At 35.3% G+C, this 26,875-nt stretch overlaps 3 protein-coding genes and 1 non-coding gene across 9 annotated transcripts in view; all 4 read left to right on the top strand.

Annotated features, from left to right (window-relative positions):
- The window catches only part of dock11 (dedicator of cytokinesis 11), a 60,979-nt gene extending 54,461 nt beyond the window's left edge, over positions 1-6,518 (top strand). For both annotated transcript variants that reach the window (XM_027169559.2, XM_027169558.2), the window contains 6 exons: positions 693-839; positions 1,242-1,452; positions 2,335-2,525; positions 2,857-2,954; positions 3,297-3,435; positions 6,032-6,518. In XM_027169559.2, the coding sequence (XP_027025360.1) occupies positions 693-839; positions 1,242-1,452; positions 2,335-2,525; positions 2,857-2,954; positions 3,297-3,435; positions 6,032-6,121 (876 nt within the window). In that variant the 3' untranslated portion in view covers positions 6,122-6,518. The remainder of the gene's footprint in view (positions 1-692; positions 840-1,241; positions 1,453-2,334; positions 2,526-2,856; positions 2,955-3,296; positions 3,436-6,031) is intronic.
- A 1,747-nt stretch (positions 6,519-8,265) lies between these two features.
- Positions 8,266-14,190, top strand: LOC113657629 (interleukin-13 receptor subunit alpha-1-like). 2 transcript variants are annotated; one of them, XM_027169560.2, is made up of 10 exons: positions 8,266-8,549; positions 9,887-10,020; positions 10,161-10,335; positions 10,549-10,648; positions 10,823-10,995; positions 11,261-11,394; positions 12,741-12,885; positions 13,040-13,139; positions 13,378-13,465; positions 13,550-14,190. In XM_027169560.2, exons 1-10 carry the CDS (start codon positions 8,471-8,473, stop codon positions 13,655-13,657), a joined length of 1,236 nt encoding a protein of 411 aa, XP_027025361.1. In that variant the 5' UTR covers positions 8,266-8,470; the 3' UTR covers positions 13,658-14,190. The 2 variants fall into 2 exon arrangements, with proteins under 2 accessions (XP_027025361.1, XP_027025362.1); XM_027169561.2 differs by having other exon boundaries at positions 8,267-8,549; positions 10,164-10,335.
- A 5,457-nt stretch (positions 14,191-19,647) lies between these two features.
- On the top strand, positions 19,648-25,262 carry LOC113657604. Of its 4 annotated transcripts, none has more exons than XM_027169523.2 (7): positions 19,648-19,911; positions 22,318-22,442; positions 22,611-22,761; positions 22,898-22,997; positions 23,136-23,220; positions 23,462-23,570; positions 24,036-25,262. In XM_027169523.2, exons 1-6 carry the CDS (start codon positions 19,830-19,832, stop codon positions 23,555-23,557), a joined length of 639 nt encoding a protein of 212 aa, XP_027025324.1. In that variant the 5' UTR covers positions 19,648-19,829; the 3' UTR covers positions 23,558-23,570; positions 24,036-25,262. The 4 variants fall into 4 exon arrangements, with proteins under 4 accessions (XP_027025324.1, XP_027025322.1, XP_027025323.1 ...); XM_027169521.2 differs by having other exon boundaries at positions 23,788-25,262; XM_027169522.2 differs by having other exon boundaries at positions 23,462-23,579.
- Positions 25,263-25,807: 545 nt separating this feature from the next.
- On the top strand, positions 25,808-25,881 carry trnar-ucu. Its single transcript has one exon. It is a non-coding gene; the product is annotated as a tRNA-Arg (tRNA).
- The last annotated feature ends 994 nt before the right edge of the window (positions 25,882-26,875 follow it).

Raw genomic sequence — 26,875 nt, 5'->3', positions numbered from 1 at the left:
CAGTGTGTAAAAGCAGAAGGATATATTGCTGTCTATTTGTTTCTTTACAAATGTTCAAAACAAAAGTTGCTTATCTTTTAGGCTTATCATGTGGTCAGACACAGCAGTCATTATGTCTTATACCACGGATGTTTTCTGCCCTTCCCTTCTGGTATCAAATGATTGCATGGCCCTGCAGCAGTCTGTCTGCACAAGCCATTTTTGTTTGTTTTGAATACAATACCAAACAGGAGCATACTGCATAGTATGTACAGTACCTATGATGCATATACAGTAGTCAGTGGCATACAGCCAGTCAATTTATTAGCTTAGTGTTCTTTTACTGCTCTTTGTGGAAGAATATCCATGTAATTAATACAACTGTAGGTATAATAATATAACTTTTGCACGACATTCCATTATGGCTTCATAAATTTTAAATGGTCTATTATTGTAAACCCTTTTGCTTAAGTATTGCCACTGATATATGCCATTGTCATGTACCATTAATTATGTAGTTTGATGTTCTATATGTCATTTGGCAGATGCCCTCCTCTAGAGCAACTTACATTTATCTCATTTACACATCTGAGAAGTTAAGGTGACGAGTCTTGCTCAAGGGCCCACATCTTTACCACTGAGCTACCACTGACCAATCTTACCATATGAATTCAGTTATTTTTCACATGCAATTGTTTTTTTTTCCCTGTTAGGGCTTCTTTGAAGAGGAGGATGGAAAAGAGTACATTTACAAAGAGCCAAAGCTGACAGGCCTGTCAGAAATTTCTCAACGCTTGCTCAGCCTATATGGAGATAAGTTTGGAGCAGAGAATGTGAAAATCATCCAGGATTCCAATAAGGTACTTATGCCAGAATTGTCCTGAGAAGGTCAATACAGGGAACTGGTGCTTGTTCAACTACGTTATGGTGCGAGACCATAAAAGACTAAAGAATTATTATATTTTGTGTGCTTAGTTTTTTTTTTTTCACAGTAATTACTCATTCATTGTAGTTACTGTGTTAAGATGGATAACAGAATAAAAATCCTGCTTCTGAAGTGTTTATAAATAAATAAACACAACCACACTGGTTTGCTAGGCCACAGACGTGAAGTACCCTCCATACTTTTATTTAACAATTCATTTGACAGTTTTGTTTTAACAGTTCTTGTTTGTTACCCTAAGCCTGTTGTGTAATGTTGTCCAAAGTTTATATATTGTACATTTTTTATAATTGAGATTCGCTTCTCCTTTACTCGACAGGTCAATCAGAAAGACCTGGACCCAAAGTTCGCTTATATACAGGTCACATTTGTCAAGCCCTACTTTGATGAGAAAGATCTGGCTGAGAGAACAACAGATTTTGAGAAATGTCACAACATCAACCGGTTTGTTTTTGAAACACCTTACACCCTCACAGGGAAGAAACACGGAGGGGTTGAAGAGCAGTGCAAAAGAAGAACAATTCTTACGAGTGAGTACAGCAGCCTTTATCAGCTGTGGCACTGGGATTTCCCAGAATAAGGGTTTATGTAGGAAAGAACACATTATTCACACAATACATGCCAGAGACTGTAAAAAATAAATCACCTTTCATAATCCAGCCTATCAACTGACATTGAATGATGTATGTTAGGAGTTTATAGTCAATGATGTTCAGTGGATGAACTGTAAACTTAATAAGGTTATATCGGGCTGCATATAATACTAATTACATCATTTTACACACATTTGCCAAAAATATGCAGTACATGCAATATTTAAATATTGCACTACAGCACCATTATTCTATATGATGTCTACTATAACCATTAAATAATAGCCAAAATGTGTACGTTGTTCTTGCAGAGGTAAAACATTGGGAATGATTACATGGAACTGTTATCTAAGCAAATGTCAAATCAAGCTAAATATCATCTCAGGAACACAATATTATGGAAAATTAGATCAAAATTGTACATCTATAGGTGATTGTATGGTGTTATTATTGAAAATATTTAGTTGTATGTTTGTTGACTTTAGTTATATGACTTCTATGACACACTTTCACCTAAACTGTTGCTTTTATGTTACGATTTCATGCCGTTTATTCACAGTGTCAAGTCATTTAGAACATAGCTTTTGTTTTTATCTTTCGGTTATGGCTGAGTGGCATTCACAAATGGGATTAATAACAGGTGTTCAGCATGCCTTGGTGTATAAAGTAAAAAAAAAACCACTCAGTTTTACAACAGCTTGTTTATCAGATGACAAATTATAGGATTAATTTTGGTGTTTATCCTGGGGTGTAGCCTTTTTTTAATTCCCTCTAATAACTCATGTCTGACTGGTATCAATTTTGTGCACACATCCACAGCATCAAACACTTTCCCCTATGTGAAGAAAAGGATAGAGGTAGTTGGGGAGAAGCACTTGGACCTGAAGCCCATTGATGTGGCTATAGATGAGATGCGGGATCGCAGCACTGAGCTCAACAAACTCTGCTCCAACCAGGAAGTGGACATGATCCAGCTGCAGCTCAAACTCCAGGGCTGTGTCAGTGTGCAGGTCCTGTAGCCCCACAATAAAATGTTATACTCAATTCAAGTCAAGTTTATTTGTATAGTGTTTTTTTACAATTTACATTTTATAAAGAATAATATAAAGATTAGTAGAATACATAATTCAAGATTAATATTAGATATCCCCAATGAGCAAGTCTGAGGACATGTAAATATAAATGTCATTTATCGATTCATAAATCATAATGGGTAAACCTTCTGCCGTCCACTCTGTCAAACTGTGTAATGCTGAGGTGGACTACAGCTACCTGGAAATTTATTATGTAGTGAAGTATTGCCAAAATGATTTATGGTGGGTTTGTGTTTTTTGGATGTAGGTCAATGCCGGCCCCATGGCATATGCTAGAGCCTTCCTGGATGATTCCAAGTCTGGCCAGTCCAATAAAAAAGTCAAAGAGCTCAAAGATATATTCAGGTCTGTAACCTGTTGATTCTTCAAGCTGTGTCTTTTCATTATTGTGTCTTGTTGCATTATTATTAATGTGATTTCACCCAAAATAAATGCATCTCTTCTTGCAGCTCTTACACATTAAATGCATCTGTTATCATTGTAATTCATTATAATGTATGACTATCATAACGACCTAATCTCACAACTGACAGATTGTATTCTATATTTGGATTTTGCATTTGATCAGAATTAAAAAAACAACAACAAAAAAACAGAATTATAGACAAACAGATACTGTATAGCTCAATATTATTGTGCTTGTTATTTGTTAATATTTGACCTGATTTGGGGGTGTGATCCTTACAGGAGCTTTGTTCAAGCATGCAGTATTGCTTTAGATATCAATGAGCGGATCATTAAAGAGGACCAGTACGAGTATCACGAGGGGCTTAAGGGCAACTTTAAAAGCATGGTCAAGGAGCTGTCTGAAATTATTCATGAACAGGTAAGAACTTACAGCATTATTTGTTCTGTCTGGGGTGGGAACCATTGATTACGATTGTGTATTATTTGTGGAATGATGACAGTGTTAACATTTACATTTCTGGCATTTGGCAGATAAACTTATCCAGAGCAACTTACTTTTATCTCATTTAATTTATACAGCTGAGTAATTGAGAGTTGAGGGCCTTGCTCAAGGGCCCAGCAGTGGCAGCATGTTGGTCCTGGAAATCGAACTCTCAACCTTCTGTTCACTAATACAAATGCCTAAATCACTAGGCTAGCACTTTGATAAAAACCTACATTCAGCCTGATACAACATATGTATATAATATTAAAAGTGCATCAAAAATAAGCTAGGTTTTTATTACAGAGTGTATTCTCTGTATTAAAAAAGGGGGAAAATGAAAATTCAAATCTAGTTAGATGGACAGCAGACAGCAGAATAGTTCACAGCTTTGCTTTTCAGCTTCCAACACTCCCTAGCACAAGAACACTTAAGAGAGTTATGCTAAATGCTGTGCCGGAGCAGAACAACAAACCTTTTAGGAATCTACTGTATGAGAAATCATGAAAGTTATCGATGATGATCTTTGCTGCACATGCTTTTTCATGTCTTGTTGTTTATTCTTGATAACATCTGATTCACACGCACCATCTTAATAAAACATGTTATAAAGAATAAGTCCTAATAAACACCTATAGTCTTATAAATTAGTCTGTTGTTAAGGCTTTGACAAAATTGATATTAAGACAAGCTGCATCATGCCGGTGAGTTAAGGAGGGGCTCAGTCAGATCAAATAATTTGCATATATGTTTTGTCTGGTATTATTTTTTGTCTGGTATAGTGATCATCAAAAAAAAAATCTTTTGCCAAGTGTCTAATGCAGACAGTTATTAATGAACCGGACGTGCGCTAAGATGTTGATTTTCCTACTGTATTTAAGGAAGCCCAGAAGCATGACTGCCAGCTATACTGTAAGGATGGGTAGTTTCGGTTAAGCAAACATTCAGCAGTTTTGCAATCCAGAATGGTTCACCTTACTCTTGTGAAATGCACTGGTGACTCAGAAACCTGGCAGTTAGTTTTCTTAAGAATTAAGAATTCACCTGTATATCTCAAGTATAGACATGTCTCCACTATCCTGAAAAGATAGGAAATAGTATTGAGGCCACACTAATCCCATGACAGATAATGCTTTGGATTGTGTAATCTCGAACCACATTCAATCTGATTGTCCTCATTCTCATACACATTCTTCTTGGCATAATTGCTCAAGCTCTGTCAGATTGTATTTAGACCAGGAGTGAATAAGGGTTACATTTTCAGGTTCTAGGTTTTGACTGTACTTGCTTGGTAAAATGCTTAGGGTTGTTGTCCTGTTTGAAGGTGACCCTCTTAATCATCCAATACCTCTTCCAGACCAGACCAGTGAGCCTTTTGACAAACTCATGTGATTATTTTCTCTCTTCTTGCCACTCTTGCATAAAGCCCATCTTTGTGACGTGTCCTATCAACTGCTTGTCTTACCTGAAATGTGGGTCTCTTCAGCTTCCTCAAATTTACCCTTAAGCTCTTAGTTCCTCCCCTAATAATGATTGACTTGATTTCATAGCACACTTTGTCTTCATAATGCTTTTTAGGTATGATCTGAAACAAGATCTTGGGCCTTCCAGGAAATGGTGTATTCTAATTAAGATAACGTGACCCTTTAATTGCAAACATGTGGTCTCTATTCAACTTTATTATATGAATTCTGATGCCAGTTGCACCAGAACTAATGTGGTCTTTCACAGTAACATGGCTGAATATTTATCCAGTCACAGATCTTTACATTTTTTAAAATTTGTTTGAGAAAACACACACACACACACAGAGAATATTGTGCGCTATTCTGTGTAGATTCATGACAGTCTAATTAAATCCATTTCACTTTACACTACAAAATGAAACTTGAAATTTGAACGGCGATGAATTCTCCTGCACAGCCTTGTACGTCTCATAAAAAGAAGCAAAGAATATCATTCTAATTTGACTCTAATAAACATAGTAAATGAATGTTACAGAAGAGACAATGTACTGCCAATCCACAGCTACAGTATTTACAGCTAGCCTAAATATTCAGAGCCTTGTGTGCAAGTGTGAAGGATAGGATCTTATCAAAACATATTCCAAAGGCAAGAACATACCAGTATGATGTAGCACCTCAGTCTAAATTCTCCAACAAAGAAAGCTATCTGATTATCTGACAAATTCTCTGCAAGTGAATGATGTATTTTTCTATTGCCCTAAAAATGTTTTCTCTTCCCATGCTGTTTTCTAACATCTCTGCTTTCCCTTTCTGTGCTGCCATGCTCTGTAGATTGAGTTCTAGGTAACCTTTGTTTCAACTACAAACATAATTTGGTACTTTGAAGCATGCACAACAGTTTTATATGTCATATATATACACACCTAGTATCTTATAGTACATTTACTGTACACCTCCTGTGTTGACTTTGTGTTTGTGTATACTTTGCATGGTATTACATTCTAGTTTTTAAATAGCTTGTTAACTCTTTAAATGATTATTACTTTATCCTGTCTTTTAATCCATAGATCTTTGAGGAGGATGAGATGCGTTCCCTCTTGCAGAACTCACTCCATGTGTTCCGTGCCATTAGTGGAACGTCCACAGGCTTCAGCTAAAATGAAGAAGATCTCTTAAGTTTAAGACTTTAAGAATCAAATTTCTGCACATCTATACTCTCATTGACTCGATGCACGCTCTTTTGGATTTCTTAAATGTCAGACTCTAAAGAAAGTGCCATGTTATAACAAGTGCATATTGCTCTTTCATTTTGCACCATGTGTCTATCATGTTCCCCCAAAATAAATAGATATTTAACAATATCACATGAAGCAGCAGCCAACATCTGAAAGTCCCTGAATATTTCATATTTAAGTAAATGGTCAGTAGTATTTTGTACATTTATATTATTATTGTTATTAAACATGGTGGATGGATGGATTTGGTCAATGGAAGGGAAAGAGATTTTAAACTATATTGTAGAATAAAATAAAACAACTTCATTTTAATAAGCTACTTTCGTGACTTTCTTGATATTCATTTCAACTCCATTTAGTGGATTTCAATTCATTTAGAAATGTATATTATTACTGCTATTTTTATTATTATTATTGTGTGTGGTGGTGCCTGGAAGCTCAGAATAGTACATCTTGTCAATCCTTATTGAGTTTTTGTCATTTGACACCTTCAAGTCCTCTCCACTTTACTGATATTTTCTCTTTGCATTAAAGTCTTATTTAGGAGAGCACCACTATGGCTTGTGTTCACTGACAGAGCTGACAATCAATACTGCAAATGTGTTATTCAGAAGCTTTTTTTGAACCAATCAACAACTGTGGTCATTTCCAATTTTCTGAGGTTTAATTTTAATCGTCCTGCCCGGATGATTACTTGCTAATAATTTGACTACTGAATTTTCAGATTCACAGCCTGGAAAGTAGTTATTTTTGATTGTTTCAAGTTATTCAGTTCAATTCGGTTTTATTTTTATAATGCTTTTAACAATGCACATTGTCACAAGGCAGCTTTACAAAAATCAGGATATAAGATTTTAATTTAAATGTATCTTTCATCCGAGGAAGAAAACTTGGATGTATTGCCTGTTGGTAATAATGCAGCATAATATAATATAAAAATCATAATGCATTGTTAAAGGGTAATCAAATGGAGTGATTGTTTCCACTGATCTTATCTTTGCTGGAAATCATTCTTGATATGTGGCCAACAACAGTGCTGTGGCTTTTCCCGTGCTAAACTTTGTAGCAGATTTCGATTGAACAGGATTTTGTCATCAACTTACTCTATTCAGGAAATACAGCCTCTCAAATACTGGGATATTAATCCAAGTGCTGCTGGTATATAATTCCCAATGACTGTATGTATTCATGTGCCTGTTCATTGAGAAGGAAGGAACAGCTGCTAATAGTTTTGTTGAGTTTTTGGTATTTGCTGAAGAGTAAACAAATCGTCTGTTATTTGCTATGGAAAGAATAAAATGTGTTTTAAGAAACAATGGGAAAGTTTTTGCTGTGTTGTTGGGATGTATGAATAAAAGGAACTCTTGAGAGGAAACCTTTGACCTGTAGGGAAAATATGATATTCAGTTGTTTTTCTGTTTAACCTCTTCAAATGTGTTTTCTGTTGGTTCATCAGGTGGCTCTTCAAGTTCAGGTTTCATGTTTCAAGCTTATTTGTAATGTACATAATGTGAAATATACTGTGTACATATAATATGGACACAAAATATGCAGAATATATTAGGAAACCACGTATGCATGCGTAATAAGTGTGTATATTTTAGGAAAATGTAGAAATTGCTATATGTGCAGTGTCAATACCTTTTGTTGTGCAACATCGTGGTAAAGTCATGGAGTTGATACAGCCTATACATTCTCACTTCCCTCCATCAGTACTGTTTTATAACCCACAAAATGCCAACTGAAACATATCTGTAAGATAAAATGGGAAGTAAATGAGAAGTATCCCATGTGCTGCCCTACATATATACTGTAAAAGGGCTTTATGAGATCCCAGTGAAGCTATAAAGACCTCTCAGTTAAGGAGAATGTTTAGTAATATAAATACATAAACTGCTGCGTTAAACTAGTTCATTCTATTTCCCAGTGTAATAAACCTCTTATGTATTGAACATGGGACCTCCTTAGTCCCCTGTAACACACTTCTGAACAGCAGCAGGATGCCCCGCCCACTTCTCCTGACAAGCCAGGAGATTAGAACTGCTAAACTCATTTACAAACACAACAACACACTGTGTGGATATGGCATTCACATCAGAATGGTTTTATCTGTAATCTCGACTTGTTTTGGATGCGTCCATACCAGAATTTAAGGTGGGTCCTTAGAGCACGCGTCCTCTCCTAGGACAAGAGTCCAGGATATATTTTTTTTTAATACCCATGAAGAACTTTTGAGGAAATATCTGTGTGGATTTGCCCGAGTGAGCCGATATGCTGCTCTCCGGCTGCCAGGACTCTGTGATGTTGATCTGTTTCTTCATCGCCCTCGTTGGAGCTGACAGTTTTTTAGGTAATTCCTTTAGCTCACTTTGCCTCTTGGATTTACGGTCACTTTGAGAGTTTTGGTTTTCCGCGAAAAAGGGAAAGGGAGGAGTGCAGCTGTGTGTGTGTGTGTGTGTGTGTGTGTGTGTGTGTGTGTGTGTGTGTGTGTGTGTGTGTGTGTGTGTGTGTGTGTGTGTGTGTGCGTGCGCGCGCGCGCGCGTGAGTGTGTGTGTGTATGTGTACATCTGCATATCCTGTCGAATTCCCGAAAATTACTTAATTCAGCATCCGCTCAGATTTCATTGCAAAATGACTTATACACACAGTATATATATATATATATATATATATATATATATATATATATATATATATATATATATATATATATATATATTAGAGAGTGTGTAAAATATATTGTATTGTTCAGGGGAACTTTTTCTGAGATCAGTTTAAATGTATTAATCGAGGTCAATGATCAAAATCATTCAATCATTCAAATTAAATATGCTAATCAAATGTAATAATGTAACTAAACACTCTTAAAAGGTTACCAGTGTGTCTAGAATGTCTTAGAACAACCAAGGAACCTTCCCCCCCCCCTCCTATGGGCATGGGACTGTATACATAAACCTGACAGAATAAATCTCAGAACATTATTTACATAAATTGCAATGACAACTTGAACTCCAGATTCAGAAGCAAAAGGAAAGAAGGTTTGTGAGCTTGAAAATTTGCGAGCATCAGATATTGCTATAAAGTATATGAGTAAAATGTTTGTACTGAAATAAGACAGGAGAGAGAAATAAAAAGAAATGTGTAGAATTTGACCTCAGCCTCAGCTGGAGTTGCATGACAGTTATGATCGACCTTCTGTTTTGTATGGTTTATATTAATCCACAGGTTTTTCTTGTTCTTGGACAGTGTTTTTATTTCCTTAAAACTTTATATGTGATTAATCATTAATTACAAGCAGGAAGGTGTGTTTCCCCGTTGTGAATTTGGTAATTTGATAATGCCATTGTTTGTTCTTAAAAATGTGTACTATGTGCATGATGTTTATTTGCCAGGCAAATCTTTTTTAAAAAAAACCCATTTTTTTAGAAGCTACAACTTTTCTTTAAGTAAGTTACGTGACATACAGCGAAGTATGGTGACCCATACTCAGAATTCGTTCTCTGCATTTAACCCATCCAAAATGCACACACACAGCAGTGAACACACACACCGTGAACACACAACAGTGGGGGTTTGGTGCCTTGCTAGAGGGCAAGTGCCCTTGCTCTTCATTTAACTTTTTGTTTCTTTAACTTTTAGCCCTTGCTCTTCATTTAACTTTAAGTTGTTTTTTTTTTCTTATTGAAGGCAGTTTGCCTCCACCAGTCAACCTCAGCCTGTCATGGGACCAAAACAGCTTGGATGTGAATATAAACTGGAGAGAACCAGCAGGTTTGGACACAAAATATAAAGTGATCTATATGTTGGCAATATATAAGGAGGTGAGTCATTACTCCATTGTTGCATTACCATGAAAGAGCAAATATGAATGTTTCATTTCCTGATTCATTAATTAATTAATTCATTCATTCATTCATTCATTTTCTACCACTTAATCCCAAACCTGTTTTATCTTCCTCAGCAGAAGTGTCCTCCCAAAAATAATACTACATTTTTTAAGAGAGCAAAGACGTTGCACTGTCAATACTCCGTTTCTAAAGAGGAGGAAATTTGTGTTGGCATAAAAACAGTCCCTGAAAACGGTGAAAACAAAATTGCCAGCAAAGAAGTATACAAATACCTGCCTCCACCTTTAGGTATAGCCAACAAACGGAGTGTACCACACATAGTGGTTAATGCTCATAGATTATAATTATGCATTTATTATTATATCATATATCATAGCATATTCTGCTAATTTACACTTTTCTATTTCACTTTTTCCAAAACCAATAAAGCTAAATGTCATTATTAAACATAGCCTACTGATGCATAACTCACTCTCATAATTGTTATTTTTTGTACTTTAGCATTAGTGGAGAACTTCAAATGTGTGTATTATGCTACTAAACAGATGAACTGCACATGGACTGTAGTTAAAAATACCCCTGACCTTCAGTTATTATACAAGTAAGATATGGCTTAAGTAATTGTTGTCTTGGATTCTTATTCTTAATCATTCTTATTCTAGGTTTTCTTATTCTTATTTTATGTTTCTCTTTCTTTGAGCTTTTTTTTAAATATTTGTAGCAGTATAAATGTCTATTTTTTTTCCCTTAACACTAATGAACCATTGCTCTATAGGATAGGTGAACAAACCAAGAGCTGTATGTCATATCTCAGCTCTGGACACATTAAAACAGGATGTCACCTGCATGATAAAGACCTAACGTCTAATGGAAAAGTTTTCTTTGTCATCAGTACAACTGGAAAAAATAATCTGAATAACAAGTTTAAAATAGAAATAAACTTTTCAGGTAGGGTCTTTTCCTTTTCCTTGCAATTCCCCTTAATATCAAATTTGTCAGCTTATATTGTTAGTTTGTTCAACTAAATGCCTGCCTTGTGAGTGTTTATAAACTATTGTGTAAGTGATACATGCCTATATACTGAAAATTACTGTAAACCTCAAAGATTAGGGACAAAATACTTGTACGTCTTATGTGCATCAACCAATACAAAGTAAAAAATGCATTTTTAAAAAATGTTGACTGGCTTTTCTGCTTCTCTCTTATATAACAGTTAAGCCACCAAAGCCAGAAGTCCACATCACAAAGGAAGGTGAACTCCTCTATTTTCAAGCAATCATTCCAAGGGATTTTCTAGCACCACAATGTTTGAAATACAAGTTTGTGTACACCAGATGTAATGAAAGGGTGAGGCATTGGTTTTGTGTGTCCTTTGCTGCTTAAAAATTTGGAATATAATTCTCCCAAATAAAACCAGCAAACATATTCTCTACCGCATACATGAAACACACTGCCATATTGAACACATGTGACCTAATATATCTTGGAGGCCTATCACTGGGTTTTCTTTGAAATTGCCTTACCCTAAATGATTCTGAGAATTACAAATTTGTGTATGTTTAATTTAACAGCATGTAATGGATATACACTTACCATCCACTTTAATAGGAACAGATTTGATAATCATGTGGCAGCAGCAGCACAATACATAAAGTCATGCCGATGCAGATCAAGAGCTTCAGTTAATGTTCATATCACACATAAGAATTGGGGAAATGTGATTATTTTGTGACTATATCAGAGGCATGGTTGTTGGAGCCAGATTGGCGTGGTTTGAGTATTTTACAAACCGCTGATCTTAAGGGATTTTCACAAACAACAGTGTCTAGACTTTGCACAGACTGGGGCAAAGCATCCAAAGGGTCTGCAGGCTGAAACACTGTGTTGAGGAGAGAAATCAGAGCAGAAAGTCTGCACTGGGCAGACAGATTCTTTACAAACCGTGGTGAGTAGAAAAGCATCTCAGATAACACAACATATCAAACCTTAAGGTAGATTTGCTACAACATCAGGAGACCACATCAGGTTCCACTCGTGTCCAACAAGAAACATAATTTGAGGTCTACAGTGACTGCTGAAGCCCATGAAACACTAAATGTACAGTTTTATCTTCAGCTGTGCCCATAATAACCTCATTTTCAAGTTCTTGGCCGACAAAAGAGGAACCTGATGTGGTTGTGGTCTCCTGCTCTTGTAGCCCATCCCATGGAGTTTGATGTTTTGTGCATGATTATTGCTTTTCTGCTCACCATAGTTTTAAGTCCTAGCAGGTTGGACCAGTTTGGCTGTTTTCTTCAATTTCACCTACAGAGATTCAGATCAGCAGTTTCTGAAATATTCCAATCAGCCTGTCTGGTAGCAACAACCATGCAACGGTCAAAGTAACAGAGATCACATTCTCTTCAACCTGATGTTTGAATCAAGCATGACCTGAAGCTGAAGCTAATAAACTGTATCTGCACTGCACGATCTTTTGTACTGTGCTCCTGACACATGAATGTCTGAGTATATAAATGCATAAATGTTCAGGTGTGCATACGTTCCTAAGTGGATGATTCTAACCTCGTACCTTTCCATATTGTTCTACTCCATAATTAAGCTGTGACTTTTTGCTAAAGAAAAGAAAGAAGAAAATTCTATACACCAAACCTTTTCAGATATTTGCATGACAGTTTTTGTGTATTTATGTGTAGAGTGAAGAAATAACGATTAACTCATCCTTACATGTGGAATACGACACTGCCTGCATGTACAAAGTTCGAGTGCATGTCATATATTCTAACTATTGTGGGACAGACCACGACATAGAGGGTGACCCAAGTGAACCTGGGTATTATGGTATTGTATCTCCTTTCTAGACTTCTACACTTATCAAATCATGAAATCACAAAAAAATTGGACTACAGTTAAATTTCTTTTTAAAATGCTGCTTCTATAATGATCTGTACATCATACTACATGTCTACATGTCATACTTCCTTTTTTTCTGTAGGTGAGGATGATGACCCAAATTTGGCATTTAAACTGGCCATGATTGTCACCCCTTTAATAGTGTGCTGCTGTCTTGTTGCAGCCTTACTCATGTTTAGGAGGTAATTATCACTATTTATACTTCATCTGAAAACTTGTGTGCATTAAGTCAGCATTATTATTAGTTTAGTTGAAATGAGTGGTCCTTCACTGTCCTTCACTGTTCTGTCCGTTACTCCTGTGTGCATCAAAAAAAGAGACAATATTCCTGCTTTGATGACTCGCTTTCTAGAAGAGACTGATATAAATGATTCTCATTGTTTATTGCAAACATTTATTATTGTATCAATGTTTTCACAGAATCAAGAATATCATTCTCCCAAAGATTCCTGAACCATCGCTGTTTTTCAAGGATATGCTTAACAGCACTTCTGATGGACTTTCAAAGGTTACCCGCTTAAAGTGATGCAGATAAGTAAACATCTTAAAGAGGTGATATGATAATATGCCCTTTGTCTCTCTTGCACCACAGGGCCTTGGTGGAAAACTCTATGTGCCTGTTAAAGACATTGTGGCAAGTGGTGTGCGCCTGGAACCAAAATCTATCCTTTTATCCCAAAACCATGATACCTGCATCTAAATAACATGCTGGCTCTGAACATGGCCAGTAATGGACTAAACGTGACAAACAAATCTGGCTCTGATATTTAGCAGCTTAGTCTGAAACCTACGCAATGCTGTTGCCCTTTAAGAGCTATGTAGTTTCTGTGCATGCCTTTGTTTATGCTACACTGTGATTTATTCAGGAGATGACTGAGTCCAGGCATGAATGAGGAATGACATCTAACAAACTCAGCAACAACAGGCACTGGGTTCTAAAAAGTCCTTAAATGATTGAGTAAAGATAGAGACTGATGATTGCCTGCAGTCAGCACTACTCAGGAGTATAGTTATATTTCCCCACTTGGGTTGTAGTAGAAATATAAACGGGTAACTTAAATAAAAGGACGCTGAACATTCATTGTGTGAATCTTTTCTGTATATACATACATGCAATTTCAATCTAATATTATATGGATGTATTGTGTTCATAGAGATATTTGTAAATATTGACATATGGAAATGTTTTCTACATAGTTTGATGTACAGTATATTAAAAAAATATGGTGATGAGTTTGTTGTGTTTTTTTTTATCCATTAGCATCCATGTTTTTTAGTCCACAAGCTTTTGGCTATTATTCAGTTACTCATTATAAAGCAAATTAATCAACAACTAAAATTATTTCTTTTATTAACAACTGTGACAATAATATCAATAAGAGTTAAGGCTGTTATTCTGACCAAGGCTTTGTGGTGAAGGCATGGGGAAGTAGACAGTTTCCAAGTGGTATATGACTGTTTCATAATACCCACAGCATCTAAACAGCAATAAGACAATAAGGGCTTAGTTTACACTAGAAACCCTATGATACCAAGCTACTGTTAAATACATTTCAGTATTTATTTACAATCATTCAGCCATTATGTATATTTTTCTGGGTTATATCATTTTATAAGACTCAGTGGTTGGAAATCTATGGTGGATCATCCCAAATAAACCTAATGGGTATTTTTGCCATGCACTTATAAATAATTATAATTAAAACTAATTATAGTTCAGTGAACTAGTCTGTAATACTGGACAAACCTATTTCACAGATTGTGATATATATATATATATATATCACAAAAGGAACAATAGTTAACAAAGGAGAATCTCATGTCATACAGCATTTGGCAGACACCTTTATCCAGAGTGACTTACATTTCATCTAATTTTATACAACTGAGCAGTTTTATGAAGCATAGCCAATTAGAGCTTCTTAAAACAACAGATGCACTAGATTCTGTATTAATAATACATTGTAATTGTCAGATTGTAATTGTCATGTCATAAAGTTCTGAATGAATTTCTTGAATAATGAAATATGAACTTGGATGTTGAAAAGAAGGATAAATCTCAGTGTCAGCTGCCTCGAGTCTGGAGGTAAAACCTAATGCTTCATCCAACAAGACCTCTCATGTTTGCATTTTATGTTTTAACTTCCTGCCTAATTTATTTTCTGCTCTGGTCTGAAACATATCTCAGAATATCTCCAAGCTTCTAATGAGCTGATAATGTGTGGCATATGCAATGCATGGGATAGATCCATTCTGTGGTCAAAGAAATGGATGTTTTCCATCCTGAATGAAGCTATTACATGTGTAATCAGTCTCTAAAGTGGCTATTTCCTTAGCTGTCCTTCCTTAATGATTATGTTCTCATGATTTAATGCACCACTTCTTTTTGTTTTGCATTTTATGTTTCTCAGCATTTGTAGATGCCAGAAATATGTTGTTCACTGTATATATGTCATCTCTTGTTAAAATAAAAATCAACAGAATTGTTGTGAGAGTAATGAATGAAGTGAGAGCATTATGGGGAGGTTGGAGAGACAAAAAGCTAACCTTGAAGTGATCATAACTATACATTACTCCTACTGTACCCATCTGCGCAGCAGTTTAATTTAATGATATATAAATGACCATATGGGGTCTAAGTCTTAAATATAGACTACAATAAAAAAAAAATCAGACATTGTACTTTGACATAGGAGTAATCCAAAATGGAATGAAAATGGATTTTACAAGGGTGTGGTCTCTGCCTTGATTGTCTTGTTTGTCTGTTTGTTTAAAGATAGACAATCCCGACAACCCTGCAATGTAAACTCTATTATTTAGTGCCTGTATTTTAAGTTCAGCCTCAAACCAACCTTATGTTAAACATGGTTATAGTTTGTGGACTGCTATTGCACAAACATGTATGGCATCAATTTTACAGACACATTCCACTAGAGAACCACATAAACCACAGTTTTACAGAAGCTCACATAAAGCAGAAGGTGCAGTTTAGAATATTTCTTGCCACATTATGACTGGAATCTAATTTCAGCTCTATGTTCACAAATATTTTTAAATATAGTTGAATATGAGCTAATATTAGTCCAAGTAAATATACCTTGCAATAGATACATCTTAAATAACAATAAATAAAGTCTGCCAATAAAAGTGTGTAGGTGTGAAGGTTTGCTAGTTCTACTTCCTCTTATCGTTACAAGAGAACCATCCAATTGACTAGGTAACAAAAAGGTTGTGGGAAATTTTGAGAAGCTACAAAAGTACGTCACTCCACCTATACACATGATATGAGTTCTGACTGGAAATGCGTCTAACAGATTTCTCGGAGCAATTGCTAGTCTACTCACTCACTCACTCATTCATTTTCTACCGCTTTATCCGAACTACCTCGGGTCACAGGGAGCCTGTGCCTATCTCAGGCGTCATCGGGCATCACGCGAACGTGCTACCCACTAAGCCACCGTGCCCCCCAATTGCTAGTCTATTTAACATAAATTTGACACAGTGATCTATTCACACACGGAATTGAACCTCTAAACAAGCAAATGTCTGTCAGATAAAGACAGGTGCAGTTAAGTTGGTTTATTAAGAAAGATAAACAGTTTCCAAGGCAAAGGTTAGGGTTAAAAACACACACTGGATAGGTAATTAACAGTCTTATCGGGTCTTGGCAAAGCACAGAAACAACACAGAGCAAAGTAAAAAAAAAACAAAGAAGAGCATACACAAACAAAAGGCTTGATATTGTCATGAACTACAAGTGAACTTAGTTTGTACTGTAGTTTGCTATAATTTTAAATTATGACTGTGAGTGTACAGTTATTGAGAACAGGTGTGTGTGAGCAGAATGAAGGTGACTGTGTACGTGGAAGTGTATGTTTGTAGTTATACTGTAGCTTTTCAGGTGCACATTGGGAAATGGAGTTTGTGACACTGGTTGAAAGAAAGAAAGAAAGAAAGAAAGAAAGAAAGAAAGAAAGAAAGAAAGAAAGAAAGAAAGAAAGAAAGAAAGAAAGAAAGAAAGAAAGAAAGAAAGAAAGAAAGAAAGAAAGAAAGAAAGAAAGAAAGAAAGAAAGAAAGAAAGAAAGAAAGAAAGAAAGAAAGAAAGAAAGAAAGAAAAAGAAAAATGGTGTTAATACCTTTATAAAGGAAAAAAACAATTAAATTATTAGCACAAAGATACTAGCTATTAACTGTAACTAACACCATTTTAACTTGACAGGAGAAAATTAGCAGGTTATGAACTAACATTGTAATGCTGGAACATGTTTGGGCCCTTTATTAACACTTAAGGAAGAATCTAATTACACAACATTCCAAGGCATTCAGTACAAGCTGTTTATCATGTATATGCCACAGCTCAAAATCATATCTAACATATTCATCCACATTCCATCCCATTTATTGCAAATTGTACAGATCTGTTTTTATTTTGACCTTTTTATCCTTTTTGTATCTTTTATATCTATATTCATAGATCAATGATTATTTTTCTCTTTATTTATCTTTCTTATTGCATTTTTACATTTTTTATTTGTATTTACTTCTTACTATAAGGAACTGTCGTAAAGCACATTTCACTGCGTCATACCATGTATGTTTGGCTTATAATGTACCTGAATCACTTTCATGTCATACTGCCAGGAATGTACCATTAAGTTACTTAGCTTACTGAAAGTTGCTATCGTTCTGAAAAGAACTAAAGGTGACTGACATTTCAACGGTTAAAGATTTCACACAGAAATCATACATATTACAAGTAATTAAATGGTGACCCATTTGTATGGTCTACACAGAGGTATTGCACACATAGACATCTACTAACTCATAAAATACTGGAATATTTAGAGCTAAAATACACCCATATGCGACACTTCCCCAAACTGTTGCTACAAAGTTTGAAGCCCAATTTCATACAGTAGGATGTTTTTGTATGTTAATCTAATAATAGAATTGCTAGTTTACATCTGTTTATGTATATAATCTGTACATACATTGTATATTTGGTTACTCTTTTACATACAATACAATGGACATAATGCACACATTTGCACTATACATAATTATATGCTTTGTATAAATATTGGATAACTATCTATTAACTACCTATCTATCTTATATCTATAACCAGTACCTATTTTAAGGACCATGGGATCCCTGTTCTTAATTGGCCAGCAAACTTGCCTGACTTTCACCCCATAGAAAATCTATGTGGTATTGTGAAGAGGAAGATGCGATATGCCAGACCCAACAATGCAGAAGAGTTGAAGGCCCCTATCAGAGCAACCTGGGCTCCCATAACACCTGAGAATTGCCACAGACTGATCGACTGCATGCCACGCCACATTGCTGCAGTAATTCAAGCAAAAGGAGCCCTAAGAATTGAGTGCTGTACAATGCTCATACTTTTCATCTTCATACTTTTCATCTTCATACTTTTCAGTTGGCCCAGATTTCTAAAAATCCTTTCTTTGTATTGGTCTTAAATAATATTCTAATTTTCTGAGATCCTGAATATGGGATTTTCCTTAGTTGTCAGTTATAATCATCAAAATTAAAAGAAATAAACATTTGAAATACATCAGTCTGTGTGTAATGAATGAATATAATATACAAGTTTCACATTTTGAATGGAATTAGTGAAATAAATAAATTTTTTGATGATATTCTAATTATATGACCAGCACCTCTATCTATCTATCTATCTATCTATCTATCTATCTATCTATCTATCTATCTATCTATCTATCTATCTATCTATCTATAGTCATATGCAAAAGTTTAGGAATTTCCATGATTTTCATTTATAAATATTTGGGTGTTTGGATCAGCAATTTCATTTTGGTCTATCAAATAACTGAAGGACACAGTAACATTTCAGTAGTGAAATGAGATTTATTGGATTAACAGTAAATGCGCAATATGCATCAAAACAAAATTAGACAGGTGCATAAATTTGGGCACCCTTGCCATTTTGTTGATGTGAATACCTGTAACTACTTAGCACTGATTAATTGGAACACACAAGTGGTTTGCTGAGCTCCTAAAGCCTTGAACTTCATAGACAGGTGCAGCCAATCATGAGAAACGGTATTTAAGGTATTTAAAAGTTGTTGTTCTCTTTGACTCTCCTCTGAGTGGCAACATGGAGGCCCCAAAACAACTCTCAAATGACCTGAAAACAAAGATTGTTCTACATTATGGTTAAGGGGAAGGCTATAAAAAGTTATCGCAGAGATTTAACCTGTCAGTGTCCACTGTGAGGAACATAGTGAGGAAATGGAAGACCACAGGCACAGTTCTTGTTAAGGCCAGAAGTGGCAGGCCACATAAAATATTGGAGAAGCAAAGGCGAAAGGATCATGAAAACAGTCAAAAACTCTCTCTCTCTCTCTCTCTCTCTCTCTCTCTCTCTCTCTCTCTCTCTCTCTCTATCTATCTATCTATCTATTTTTCTTCTCTCTCTCTCTCCCTCTCTATCTATCTATTTTCCTTCTCTATCTATCTATCTATCTATCTATCTATCTATCTATCTATCTATCTATCTATCTATCTATCTATCTATCAAACATAGATAGTATGTAATGTAGACACAGATTTTAGACAAGAGACTTAACGCAGTGAGAAGAACAGACTTCCTTCTTTACACGTTATTCCACTGATTAGGCCCCTTCACTCCTCCCACACACAAATGATGACAATTCGCCTACTTTCACTTTGAGCGACTTCTTTAAACCCCACTGTCGTTATTCCAACGTGAACTTTCCGGAATGCGGTTATGATGCGGTTAGGATTCTTCTGAAAACTCGAGAAGGTTTCGTAACTTTAAAGAATCAGTGTTTAGTAAACGAAAGGCGACGTTAAGAAGAAACGAGATGTTTTGCGGATACCGAAACGTTGCCTTCTTGCGCCTGATGTGTTTCTCCGTCCTGCTGACTGGAGTCTCGACAGGATCAGGTAAACATTACATTCACTATTTTCGCTAACGAGTTATTTGTCCTGATCTCTGCTATAGTGTTTTAACTCAACGTCTTTCCTTGGAATAAAACAGAAAAGAAAAACTAGAACTCATTAATATATCAAGTATAGTTTAGTGCCTGAACTCAGGAGACTGGTTAAATTCATAAAAAATAAAGATGTCATAAAAATTGGCAGGAAAGAATTTTCAGTGGTTTGAACTCAAGATAACACCAGGATAAGCGACACGTCGAATGCTATTTATACATAATCTTTATTCCCATTTAGTACCGATACTGAGGCACAATAGTACAGTCTGGGCTCCAGGATGAAGCCTGTCGTGTCCCTGAAAGCACGTGACGCCTGTGAGCGTATTTTCCTAGGAAGGAAGTTCCTATCAGTTAATGCAAAATTAAAGTAGCACTGATAATAAAAGTAGGGTGGATTTAAATACACCTTGTAAACCGGGATAGATTACATAGACTTAGTACTTCTTTTCAGGGCTGATCATTAAAACTAATTATTAACTTTATTATTAAGCCCTTACTGGGGATCTGCTTGGTAGTAACAACACAAAATTCTTGTCAACAAGAAGCTCAATAAAGCAACCTCGAGTTTGAAAAAATAATATAATCTGTCTGCTTTATTTATTTATTAAATAACATTTGTGATGATTATAATATTTCATATATTTATAACACATAGACATATTTACTACTGTAACAAAAGGACTACAACATAGATATGTTTATATTTAAATCATTTTCTAGATGTCCCAACAAAACAAAATAGTAGGACAGCACAGTTCAGGTAAAATGGGCCAGTCTTGGGGTCGTTTACAAAAATCCTCAATTCTCAAAATCCTTCGACTCCATTGGGACCTTCACTTCCTAAAAAAAGCCCACAATGCACTGCAGATACCAGAAAGCATCAACGCTTATTCTAATCCCTTACTGGAAATGACAGATCAGAACATGATATTCCACTCAGCTCGAAAAAAATGACGGACAAACTCTCAGCTGATCAATTAATCAAATGTCAGTAGCTTGTTATCGGAATTTTTATTTGATATATAATTTGTTTGAGTCTAATGATTTTTAAGTGTTTAATGTTTTATTAAATCCACTAGCTAGCCTATGATCCTGCTTGAATTACCATGACAGACATTCCACATTAAGCTAACAAATTTATATATACATATAAAAAATTTTTATGTTTTTACAGTGACTGATAAAATCAGAACAACAGTGCAAACTGAGTCATCAGTGTCCCAATGTGTAGTGAGTCTGGCTCATTAACAGTGGCCAAACTTGTGTACATGATACCACACCTTTATATTACAATATGTGGAGTATGGAAAAGTGAAGAGGATGATGGACGATTTAAAGGATGCTTGAACCTCACAACAACTATGGTTATATGATGCACTGCTAAATTTTAGGAGCTTAAGTTGTTTTATTATGAAACATTTTAATAAGCAGTGTAATAAGGAAGAGATTTTACTTGGAACTTCAAGTCAAGTCAAGTCAAGTAGCTTTTATATTCATTTCAACCATATATAGCTGTTTCAGTACACAGTAAAATGAGACAATGTTTCTCCAGGATCATGGTGTTACATAAAACAAAGACAGAGCTAAGGACATAAGTAAGTTAGTCATAGTTACATGAAGTGTATTTGTGCAAACTGGTGTAAACAGAGCAATACAAAATACACAAGACAAAACACTATAAGTCATAACACAAAAGCACCAGAGTAATACTGTATATTCTATAGTACATTACCATTGGAGGTAACTTGGAAGTACATTTAATAGAAAAATCAGAAACATAAAATTGAAACTTAAAATTGTAATTATATATATATAAGAATGAAATTTGTTGGGAAGAGCTACACAGAAAATAAGGAAATATTTTGGAGCCAAAACAACTGAGTTTTTTTGTCAATACTAAGTATAATGTCAGTGATGAGATTTACCTACTTTATATAATTACTTTTTATTAATTAAATCAATGAGACTGAATGTGATTGGTTCATAGCCTCATCCCAAATTATAAATGGGTGTGCATACTTTTGCAACCAGGTTATTGTAATATTTTCCCCTAAAATCTTTTCATTTTTATACATTAATTCACACTAAAGGTTGAAAACGTTTTTGAACTGTTTAAAAGATTTATTTTGGTTTCCTTTTTTTAAGCCTGCCATCTTTTAACATGGGTGTGTAGGTGTTTTATATCCATTGTTAAACATCTCCACTGAAAAAAGCTAATATTTCTGGGGTCAACATTTAAATAATAGATAACAATCACTATATATATATTCATATTCATGTCTCTGACATCTTGGTCTCTGTGTTTACCGTCTTGGTCTGTCAAAATTTATTTTGTCTTTTCTATATCTTTTTTCAGAGAAAAGTCCAACACTCAAACTTAATATCAGTAATAAAGGAAATGATCTCCACTTTACTGCAAGTCCCCCTCAAAATCCACCCCAGTGCTGGCATTATGAGTTTCATTACAGTAAATGCAACGAGGTGAGAATGTTCCTATATTCTATATTCCTAATTATTTTATTCCTTATAGTAAATTATAAATAATATACCAGCTGTATATAATAATTCTATTAAAATATTTACAATTATATACATTTCATTCCCCCAAAATTCCTCACCACATATTGTATTCTCTGTATTTTTATATAGAACCCAGACATTATAAAAGTAAGCAACTGGACAGCCATAGTGGGATACGATGTTGCCTGCAGGTACAAAGTTCAAGTGCAGGCAAAATATGATACAACCCACTGTGGGGAAGGCGAACAAGACAGTAACATGAGCATTCCTGTATATTTTGGTAATATCTCTCAAAACACCAAGCCCTTCACCATGACATTATAATTATATTACTGTAAAATTTACCAAAATATTTACATGTAATGTTTTTAGACTTTTTTGTATTTACCTACAAATTAAGAATCCCCTTTTTGTAGGTCAGGATGGTGATCCAAATTTGCCATTTAAAGTGGTGATGAGTGTCATCCCTGTAACAGTGTGCATTTGTCTTATCATTGCTATAGTGCTGTTTAGGAGGTAATGATCATTACTTTGTCATTTTACTATACATAAATATTTACCTCAAGGTTTTCAAATATCTAAGAAGCATGTGTTTGTTTGCATGCCTATGATTAATGTTAACTCTCAAAATGAAACACTTATCTTTCTCCACAGGCACAAGGACACATTTCTCCCCCAAATTCCCAATCCATCATATTTCTTCAAGGATATGTATGACACTAAAAAAAAAGTAAAACAGGTGATCTGCTTTAATTGTCTTTTTTTAAAAATAGATCATCCTCATAGCACCACTGAACTGATTATGGTTCATTTCTTTACCTGCTATAAATCTAAATGACTTTCATGCAGAATACACATTTTATCGATTAGATTCCTGTAAACCTATAAACCTCTTTTAATTAAGCTCATCATAATTCATTGAACCTTTGGGTTAAGGAAGAAAACTGATTTTGGAACATGTGTCCCTCCTTTTTCAAAAGGGCCTATATACCACAGAACTCTATGTACCTAATGAAGAGCTGATGGACGAGGTCCATGTCGAGCCAAACACTACACACCTACATCATGAATTATAACCAGTAAAACAAGGTTAGAAAGGTTAGTGCATCATTTGCGTACCCTTAAGATAATTTATATTAGGAGATTTTGTGAAGTTCTTTGATATTCCATGATTAGTAATAGCAACAGAAAAATAGTGTAAAATTATTAATTTTAGAATAAATAATTTGGGCTTATTGTGTGGAGTTGTGTGGCAATTTATATTTATTTATTTTAAAATTGATATCTGTGTGTATTTGTACTCTAGGATGAACACGTTCTACATGAGGATAGATAAAGAAACCTCCTCAGCAAAGGAAGAATACACTGCAGCATTGGAAATGTTATGTTTATAAAATGTTATCCTAAGACTAACCCAAATGCAGTTAAAATATACTGTTGAATGTGAGAGTTCATGAGTTACAGTTAATTCAGAAAATATTCAGATCCTGTTACTTGATTCACACATGGATTTGGGCAGTTTATCCCAATTTTATTTTACATTTCTCATGACAGATCCTCTCAAGCTCAATCAAATTGGATGATAAGAGTCTGGACTGCCAACTTCAGGTTTCTCAACAGATGTTTGAAGGGGTTAAAGTCTTTTTTGTCTGGGCCTCACTCATGGAAATTCAGGGACTTGCTCTAAAACCACCTCAGTGTTGATGTAGCTGTGTGCATAGGGACACTGTTGTGTTTAAAGATCGCCTCTATCTGTTTTTGTAATTTTTTTTTACAAGAAAGGTCCTGTATTAGGCTGAATTCATCAGTCCCTCAACTGTTACCTATCTCTCTGTCCCTGCCTCTGAAAAGCATCCCTATAGCATGACCATGCTTCACTGTAGGGATGGTATTAGCCAAGTGATGTGCAGTGCCTGTTTATGGCCAGACATAGTGCATGTTGTACTGCCCAAAGAGTTCAGATTTCTTCTCATAAGTTTAGAGAAGTTCAAAATCTTGCCGGAGCCCTTTATGCTGTCATATGCCACTCACTTACTTAAAAGAGGCTTGCAGAAAGGACGCTAATCGTGTTAGCTCTTATTTAAGCAAACAGGATGCACTTGAACATGATTTGTAGTCATACCACAAAGGGTTGGAATGCTTTTGTGAATAAGACATTTTTTCATTTTTTTCAACCTAAATCAAATCCACAAAACAAAGAATGAAACAAGTAAACAGTTTCTGAATACCTTCTTAATCTACTATATGTGCTATGACCTCGTTAATAATGTCATCCTCTGCATTACTCAGATTAGGTCTGGAGACTGAGAGGGTCATGGCAGAAGCTCATATCACTGAATTTTCCTATTTATTCGTGTTGCTCTTGGACTGACGTCTTCCTGGGGAATATCCCCACATTGCATATTTAACCCCTGAGTGAATCAGTCAGCATTCTAAGACAAGAAAAGATGAATGTGGTGGTGTTGTTGCTACAGTTTAGATAGCTAGATAACATAAAGTCATATGATAATGCTATTCTTCTATTTGAATGTGTTTCTTTAGCCATATAGCACTTTATGTCTTTTTACCATTGAATCTATATTAATAAGTGGATGACAATGTAGAAAGAAATGTACAGTAAGAGAAATTCTTCTTCAGGCACCAGGTAGCTTGGGCTACTCAGGTCTTTTTGCAACCAGTTTGTTTACTATTTGTTTATTATCTATTTTTTCTTTACATTTCTGTGTTTGTTCTTTAATATCATAATCATTATAATCATAAATAAATACTATTTATAAAGTACATTCGTTGACATTCATCCTTTGTGTCCATTATTTGGGTTCTGAGACTGTAAGTACTTTATGATTACTAACTGAAGAGTTTAGTAAAGACAGAACATCCTGATGTTAAACAATACATCAGAATTAAAAACTAAACAAATCAGAACAGCACACTCACAGTACTGTTTGCCTTCTATACCTGTATATTGGAATGATGTACAATCTGCTGTCACCCACAAGACAACGTGCTCCTGTTTGAGCCTGATTCCTCTGAAGGTTTTAATAACTAATTACTTCAAGTGATCCCAGGGTGCTTTAGTGAGGATCTAAACCTACAGGATTATACAAATAAAATTGAATAGCACAAGACGCGTGCTCGTGGTTAGAAAATTCCTGTTTTTTGGATAACCCGCTTAAGCACAGAGCAATATGGTGACGCTGCACCGCCCTCTGCTGGCCACAGTGTGCCAGTGCGCCTCCGGTACGGTCCTGATGCTGCAGGATGCTGATGGAGACAGAGGGAGTTGTGTGTATCTAAAGCGGGTCTGCTGCCTTTTCGTCGGCTTCGTCTCTGTGGCGCAATGGAATAGCGCGCTGGACTTCTAATCCAGAGGCTCCGGGTTCGAGTCCCGGCAGAGATGTGGCAGTATAAACGCCGCATCTGGGTGCGGTTCTCTTTTGGTCGTCATTAGCACGGGATGAAGAAACTGATTAGCATCCGCTTAGATGGTTAAAAAGGAAACGAATGAGAACAACACAATATAGGTTACCTGCAGTGATAAACTCGTCTGACTGAGTGACCTGAGTCGCATCCACTGAACAGATTGAAATATTTATCAATAAATTATTATTTATTCTTACAGAGTGTAGGGATGCAGTGAGGAAAAAGGCACCAAAATACACTGCTCCTTGTCACTGGGGTTGTATCCTAAATGGTAATCATTCTGTACATTGAGTAGGTATCTTACACGTATACCCCTGCATGTGTTGTATATTTAATGCTTGCATCTTTAAACTAAATACAATTTATTTATGTAGTCTATCTTAAATCATCCTCCAGGTCCGGGTGAAAGAAACATCAAAAATGTTATAAAAGATAAAACCCCAGGGACTAGAAAAGGTATAAATAAGTACTGTGTTTCTGTACATCATGATCAACACAAACACCACTAATAATAATAATAATAATAATAATAATAATAATAATAATAATAATAATAATAATAATAATAATAATAATAATAGATGCATTAATAACTGGTATTGGCATTTTAGATTAGACAAAAATCTGGAAATTTTCCTGATATTACTCTGATGTAGAACGTTTTTCCACCAGAGGACGCAATGCAACTACTTATCCTGTAGGACTTGCTCTCAATCTGAATCTGAATAAGAAACGACATTAAAGCATTAGTGTCCATTTGTGACTGCGCGTCTTTGAATACAAAATAAAGCTTTATGTAGAGCTTGTTAGCTCCAATTCTTTATTATTTAAAACCTGCCGACGTCTGACTCCCTTTCTACAATGAATAGTTTACAGGTTTCAAAAGCATCCTTACTGAATGGGTTTATCATTGCGCGTTTTGTTGCGTTACTTTGTTATTATGGTGCGCAAAGATGCGCAAAAAAAAGTAG

This window comes from Tachysurus fulvidraco, chromosome 1 (genome assembly GCF_022655615.1).
Source record: "Tachysurus fulvidraco isolate hzauxx_2018 chromosome 1, HZAU_PFXX_2.0, whole genome shotgun sequence".
Taxonomy (NCBI): domain Eukaryota; kingdom Metazoa; phylum Chordata; class Actinopteri; order Siluriformes; family Bagridae; genus Tachysurus; species Tachysurus fulvidraco.
This window is presented reverse-complemented; position numbering and strand designations above follow the sequence as displayed.